The following is a 7,500-nucleotide window of genomic DNA, read 5'->3' on the forward strand; positions in this document are numbered from 1 at the left end:
CGGGAGCAATTCGGGGTTCAGTGTCTTGCCCAGGGACACTTCGACATGTGGCGGGGAGACGGGGGATCCAACCTCCGACCCTGCACACCAGAGGCAAACTCCCTACCCACTTCGCCACTGCCGACATCACTGTGGCACAAACTTTTCACCAGTGACAAAATAGTTTTTTAAATTAACACGTGTCACCTTGAGCAGACCAGTCCCTTATGATGAATCAAGCTTGTGTGTGTGTGTATGTCTGTCCCTCTGTGTCTCTGTCTGTCTGTCTGCCTGTCTGTGTCTCTCTCTCTGTCTGTCTGTCTGTCTGTCTGTCTGTCTGTCTGTCTGTCTGTCTGTCTGTCTGTCTGTCTGTCTGTCTGTCTCTCTCACCATGCAGACAGGTCTCTGGTGATGAATGAAGCTTGTCTAGCCATGGCGGCCATCTGCTGAATGTCTTCCTCCTCCATCATGTCTGTAGGAAGAGACTCAACGAACTCCTCCTCCACCTCCTCATCTGTGAGAGAGAGAGAGCAATGCATTATGGGGGATGGAGTTCACAGTAGAACACATTTTGGATTGTCAAGGAGAGGTACAGGAAGCAGTTTGGACCAATTGTATTTTTTTGTACACCAGTAACTAGTCTCTTCCAGCCAGACCAATAAAAACTGGGCCGGCCTTTTTTAATTTCTTTAAACCAATCACAATGGTTTTGGGCGGTGACACTTAGTGAAACTTTCAATAGTTTACAAGGTTCTGCTGCAGTTGTGTTTTCAAAAGATTCCTTCCTGGGAGGTGGTTTCAAAAGTAGGCGGGTTTGGGGGCGCCCTTAGCTCAGTTGGTAGGGCGTCCCCCCCCCCATGGGCCCTTAGCTCAGTTGGTAGGGCGTCCCCCCCCCCATGGGCCCTTAGCTCAGTTGGTAGGGCGTCCCCCCCCCCATGGGCCCTTAGCTCAGTTGGTAGGGCGTCCCCCCCCATGGGCCCTTAGCTCAGTTGGTAGGGCGTCCCCCCCCATGGGCCCTTAGCTCAGTTGGTAGGGCGTCCCCCCCCATGGGCCCTTAGCTCAGTTGGTAGGGCGTCCCCCCCCCCATGGGCCCTTAGCTCAGTTGGTAGGGCGTCCCCCCCCCCATGGGCCCTTAGCTCAGTTGGTAGGGCGTCCCCCCCATGGGCCCTTATCTCAGTTGGTAGGGCGTCCCCCCCATGGGCCCTTATCTCAGTTGGTAGGGCGTCCCCCCCCCATGGGCCCTTAGCTCAGTTGGTAGGGCGTCCCCCCCATGGGCCCTTATCTCAGTTGGTAGGGCGTCCCCCCCATGGGCCCTTAGCTCAGTTGGTAGGGCGTCCCCCCCATGGGCCCTTAGCTCAGTTGGTAGGGCGTCCCCCCCCCCATGGGCCCTTAGCTCAGTTGGTAGGGCGTCCCCCCCATGGGCCCTTAGCTCAGTTGGTAGGGCGTCCCCCCCATGGGCCCTTAGCTCAGTTGGTAGGGCGTCCCCCCCCCCATGGGCCCTTAGCTCAGTTGGTAGGGCGTCCCCCCCCCCATGGGCCCTTAGCTCAGTTGGTAGGGCGTCCCCCCCATGGGCCCTTATCTCAGTTGGTAGGGCGTCCCCCCCATGGGCCCTTATCTCAGTTGGTAGGGCGTCCCCCCCCCATGGGCCCTTAGCTCAGTTGGTAGGGCGTCCCCCCCATGGGCCCTTATCTCAGTTGGTAGGGCGTCCCCCCCATGGGCCCTTATCTCAGTTGGTAGGGCGTCCCCCCCCCATGGGCCCTTAGCTCAGTTGGTAGGGCGTCCCCCCCATGGGCCCTTAGCTCAGTTGGTAGGGCGTCCCCCCCCATGGGCCCTTAGCTCAGTTGGTAGGGCGTCCCCCCCATGGGCCCTTAGCTCAGTTGGTAGGGCGTCCCCCCCATGGGCCCTTAGCTCAGTTGGTAGGGCGTCCCCCCCCATGGGCCCTTAGCTCAGTTGGTAGGGCGTCCCCCCCATGGGCCCTTAGCTCAGTTGGTAGGGCGTCCCCCCCCATGGGCCCTTAGCTCAGTTGGTAGGGCGTCCCCCCCCATGGGCCCTTAGCTCAGTTGGTAGGGCGTCCCCCCCATGGGCCCTTAGCTCAGTTGGTAGGGCGTCCCCCCATGGGCCCTTAGCTCAGTTGGTAGGGCGTCCCCCCCCATGGGCCCTTAGCTCAGTTGGTAGGGCGTCCCCCCCATGGGCCCTTAGCTCAGTTGGTAGGGCGTCCCCCCCATGGGCCCTTAGCTCAGTTGGTAGGGCGTCCCCCCCATGGGCCTCGGCCAGCAGCAGACCCGGGTTAGATTCCAGCCCGCGGTCGTTCTCTGCATGTCACTCCCCTCTCTGCCCCATTTCAACTCTGTCTCTACACTATCAATAAAGCATAAAAATGCCAAAAAAAATATCTTAAAAAAAAAAGTAGGCGGGTTCAAGTCTGCGTTTGCTGTTGTCATGTGAATGATAGGCTGCATCCACAAAAGTAGTTTGTTTCGGTTTCCAGTGTAAACAGGGTCTCAGTGTGTATTAGTGTGTAGCAGCTGCAGTGCATTGTGGGAGATGTAGTAACTCACCAGGTCTCTTGATGTACCGTTCCAGCGGTCGTGGTGTTTTGATGACAGCATCCTTCACGGCCGCTCTGATCTTCTTGTGTTCCTTCCTCTGTTTCTTGGCCACGTTCTGCTGTTTGGCCGTTCGGTTCTTCAGCTTGTTCTCCAGCTTCAGGTCGCTCGTCTTCAGCAGACGCCGAAACGTCGGCTTGCGCTTCTTAGAGCGCGGCTAAAGCAGGGAGAGAAGAAGAGTTAGAATGGATGTGTGTGAGTGAGTGAGTGAGTGAGGGGCGAAGCTTCTTAGAGCGCGGCTAAAGCAGGCAGAGAAGAAGAGTTAGAACGGGTGAGTGGGTGAGTGAGTGAGTGAGTGAGAGTGTGTGTTTGATCCTTTATTGAATCAATGGCTACCCACAATCCATAAAATAAAGAGGTTGTTTAAAGCACATTGCGTATATATGTTGTTTCATTCCAACAAAACAACTAAATTATCTAATGTCCACACAGTCTCTTTTTCTATATCCAGCGTATTGGCTTAATATCAGGGGAAGAAGGGAGGGAGAGAGACAGAGAGAGCGAGAGAGAGAGAGAGAGAGAGAGACAGTTAATCTGCCAGTACAGGTGGAAAATAGCTATTTGCTAAAACCTGGTACAATGCATCTCTCCTTGCTCTAAACAAGGCTAATGTTTCTGTTGTACACTGTCCCTGTTCACATAAAGTTACATTACATCATAACATAATAACATGTTAGAACTGGTCTAAACGTCACGGAGCAGTTATGAACATTGGAATGCACAGAGGATCTGAACGTGTTAATAAACTGTTTGTAAATTCATAACAACAACTTGTTACACACACACACACACACACACACACACACACACACACACACACACACACACACACACACACACACACACACACACACACACACACACACACACACACACACACACACACACACACACACACACACACACATTAAACTAAAGCCGATGTGAACATTAGAATCAGGACTCATAGTGAATGTTTTACTCCATGTTCAACACTTTGTATTTTACACTTTAAAACCCTGAACCGTTAATACCGGGTGATTCTCAGTGTGGAATCTGGTTCACAGTCGCTCGCTCACTTAGTTTAACACACAGCCAATAGCTAATAGATAGTAGCCCTGTTGTTAACATCAATGCGCTGTTCTGTAAACTAATAATTGCACATACACACACACACAGACACAGAGAGACACACACACACACACAGGGAGAGACAGAGACACACACACACGTTAATATTAAGCCTAGCCAATAGCCAGTAGCGCTATAGTAAACATCACGGCACCGCTCTGTAAACCGGTAATATAACGTTACACTCACCGGAGCCATGGTCAGTTGTTATAATCCTCCCGGTGTGTGTGTTAATGTGTGTTACAGTGTGTTTAGGTGGAAAAAGACACACGTGTTTTGATCACACAGTCCGGACCAAAACGACCCGGAAACACTCTGGTGGTGACGTGACGATAGCGCCCCCAGCGGAGGGAGGGCGAACCGCACAGGCATACCTGGAATACATGACTGACGTGGGAAATGTCGTCACCTTCTGGTTCAAACTGGTAACTGCACCTACAGAGTTCAACAGCTGAAGGGTTAAAGACTCTAGGACGGTCATTATATGTCCATGATATTAAAGGTGCTGTAAGCAGAATGGTTCTTTTAGCTAACTTCCTGTCAGTTACTGCAGTTAGCAGTCCCCTCGCTCGTCCCTACGTCACCACATTAATGCACTGCGGTCTTCAAGCAGCGAGTTATCTAGCATCATCTCAGATCCATAAGTGTGATAAAACATGATAAAAACCATCAAAACAGACATTGGGAACTGAAGGATGTTTACCTGCTCCGCCATTGTAGGCGCATACACATTCACCCATCTGTTGCTCTGGCGTGCACCGGCAGTGAGACCATGAGTGTATGTATGAGTGAGACGGGTGTCGGTTTGTAGCGTTCTCTCTTCTGATTGGATATCAGTAGTGGGATCCCCGAAAAGTTTATTTGCCGATTACATGCAGAGCAGCTGACTGAGAGATCGGCTTTATGAAACGCGCACATTATGTAAGTGATCACTGTATGAATAAAGAGCGATTTAACACTTATATTAACATAAATAAACCGATTACTTCACCTTTAACAACATATGAACAAATCCTTCTGTAATAACCTTCAGAATAGTGCTGAGAATGATTATGGAAAGTTTAGTCGATGTAAGTGCTTTAGAAGTTGAGATTTTTGGTTCAGAGTATTGAGAGAAAAAAAACTAATGTTGAGATAATCCTCACCAAACATGAGGTATGATACATAGTTAGACAGACACACAGACAGACAGACAGACAGACAGACAGACAGACAGACAGACAGACACACAGACACACAGACAGACAGACACACAGACACACAGACAGACAGAACTACACCGAGCCATATCTGGAAATCAATTTTTATTTATTTTCATTATTATTATGAATATTTAGGTTATAATAATATTATAATTAATGAATGTGCTACAAGAAGATAAATACAAAGTGAAGATACACGTGATATTTTACAAACTGTACAACAGAGAACACACACTAAAATAAAAATACATTTAAAATAGTTACAGGCTCATTTTACAGTCATTATGTGTGTGTGTGTGTGTGTGTGTGTGTGTGTGTGTGTGTGTGTGTGTGTGTGTGTGTGTGTGTGTGTGTGTGTGTGTGTGTGTGTGTGTGTGTACAGTCATTTAGTCAAAATAAGCAACAAGAAAAAACATTAATGACTCACAAAACAAATTAAAAAATTCCAGAATGTTTTTCTCTGAATTTACAAAGTTTAACATTTACAATAAAACAGTTTACAAACATTAAAATAAAGTTAGGAATAACACAGACACTGGGGGCGCCTTTAGCTCAGTTGGTAGGGCGTCCCCCCCCCCATGGGCCCTTAGCTCAGTTGGTAGGGCGTCCCCCCCCCATGGGCCCTTAGCTCAGTTGGTAGGGCGTCCCCCCCCCCATGGGCCCTTAGCTCAGTTGGTAGGGCGTCCCCCCCCCATGGGCCCTTAGCTCAGTTGATAGGGCGTCCCCCCCCATGGGCCCTTAGCTCAGTTGGTAGGGCGTCCCCCCCATGGGCCCTTAGCTCAGTTGGTAGGGCGTCCCCCCCATGGGCCCTTAGCTCAGTTGGTAGGGCGCCCCCCCCCCCATGGGCCCTTAGCTCAGTTGGTAGGGCGTCCCCCCCCCATGGGCCCTTAGCTCAGTTGGTAGGGCGTCCCCCCCCCATGGGCCCTTAGCTCAGTTGGTAGGGCGTCCCCCCCATGGGCCCTTAGCTCAGTTGGTAGGGCGCCCCCCCCATGGGCCCTTAGCTCAGTTGATAGGGCGTCCCCCCCCCCCCCCCCTTAGCTCAGTTGGTAGGGCGTCCCCCCCCATGGGCCCTTAGCTCAGTTGATAGGGCGTCCCCCCCCATGGGCCCTTAGCTCAGTTGGTAGGGCGTCCCCCCCCATGGGCCCTTAGCTCAGTTGGTAGGGCGTCCCCCCCATGGGCCTCGGCCAGCAGCGGACCCGGGTTTGATTCCAGCCCGCGGTCGTTCTCTGCATGTCACTCCCCTCTCTGCCCCATTTCACCTCTGTCTCTACACTATCAATAAAGCATAAAAATGCCAAAAAAATATCTTAAAAAAAAGAAAAGAAAAATGACACAGACACTGAAATAAAATGATTTAAAATGTTTTGATTGTAGCTTCGATCAGCAGCCGCTCCGATCTGATTCTCTGCACGAACACAAAACCTGAAACACAGACAGACAGACGCACACACACACACACACACACACACACACACACACACACACACACACACACACACACACACACACACACACACACACACACACACACACACACACACACACACACACACACACACACACACACGTTCACTGTCATTAGCATTATTCAATCTGAATAAAACCAATTCCTAGTTTTTTTAAATGTGTTTGTTTACCTGGCTCCACTTCCTGCTTTGGCAGATCATGGGCGTGGCCTGGATGCAGCTGAACAGCCTATCAGAGAGCAGCGTGTCATCAGGGGGGCGGGACAAGAACTGGGCTGGAGGGGGGGAAGACACACAATGAGTTACAAAACGTGAAAGCTTTGTGTGTTTGCCTTCGTATTATTGTGAAAGGAACTCTTTTCCGTCGCAGTGTGTGTGTGTGTGTGTGTGTCTGTCTCTCTCTCTCTCTCTGTATGTGTCCCTCCATCCCTCTGTCTCTCTGTGTCCCTCCATCCCTCTGTCTCTCTGTGTCCCTCCATCCCTCCATCCCTCTGTCTCTCTGTCTGTGTGTATACAGTATACAGTGTCTCACCCATACAGATCATGTCCATCCCCAGCAGTGTTTCCCAGAGCTGTGAGTGAGTGAGTGAGTGAGTGAGTGAGTGAGTGAGTGAGTGAGTGAGTGTATGTCTCACCCATACAGATCATGTCCATCCCCAGTAGTACTTCCTCGTAGACTCTCAGTATTCCCAGAGCTGTGAGTGAGTGAGTGAGTGAGTGAGTGAGTGAGTGAGTGAGTGAGTGAGTGAGTGAGTGAGTGAGTGAGTGAGTGAGTGAGTGAGTGAGTGAGTGAGTGAGTGAGTGAGTGAGTGAGTGTGTGTCTCACCCATACAGATCATGTCCATCTCCAGCAGTGTGTCCTCGTAGACTCTCAGTATTCCCAGAGCCGTCCTGAACAGAAACTCTTCTCCATCTCTGAACCAAACATCCCAAACCCTGGAGGCCACGTCCAGAGGGAGGGGCTTCAGGTAGACAGACAGCAGCCTAAAGACAAGACAGGGTATCAGACAGACAGGCAGACAGACAGACAGACAGACAGGCCACGTCTAGAGGGAGGGGCTTCAGGTAGACAGACAGCAGCCTGAAGGAAAGGATAATTTTTTTCTTTTTTTCATTTAACTTTTATTTATCCTCCAG

The 7,500-nt window shown here is 50.9% G+C and overlaps 2 protein-coding genes across 2 annotated transcripts in view; both read right to left on the minus strand.

Moving 5' to 3' along the window:
* noc3l (NOC3-like DNA replication regulator) overlaps nt 1-4,001 on the minus strand; it is a 25,904-nt gene extending 21,903 nt beyond the window's left edge. The window contains exons 1-3 of the mRNA XM_080054435.1: nt 3,885-4,001; nt 2,538-2,742; nt 370-493 (exon numbers count right to left, since the gene is read on the minus strand). Of these exons, the coding sequence (XP_079910561.1) occupies nt 370-493; nt 2,538-2,742; nt 3,885-3,893 (338 nt within the window). The 5' untranslated portion in view covers nt 3,894-4,001. The remainder of the gene's footprint in view (nt 1-369; nt 494-2,537; nt 2,743-3,884) is intronic.
* Nucleotides 4,002-6,121: 2,120 nt separating this feature from the next.
* LOC307270555 (TBC1 domain family member 12-like) overlaps nt 6,122-7,500 on the minus strand; it is a gene marked incomplete at its 5' end in the record, with an annotated part of 12,836 nt that continues 11,457 nt past the window's right edge. Inside the window, 3 exons of the mRNA XM_080054437.1 lie at nt 6,122-6,319; nt 6,535-6,638; nt 7,190-7,347. Of these exons, the coding sequence (XP_079910563.1) occupies nt 6,278-6,319; nt 6,535-6,638; nt 7,190-7,347 (304 nt within the window). The 3' untranslated portion in view covers nt 6,122-6,277. The remainder of the gene's footprint in view (nt 6,320-6,534; nt 6,639-7,189; nt 7,348-7,500) is intronic.

This window comes from Ammodytes marinus (genome assembly GCF_949987685.1).
Source record: "Ammodytes marinus genome assembly, contig: scaffold_34, whole genome shotgun sequence".
NCBI classification, from domain to species: Eukaryota; Metazoa; Chordata; class Actinopteri; order Uranoscopiformes; family Ammodytidae; genus Ammodytes; species Ammodytes marinus.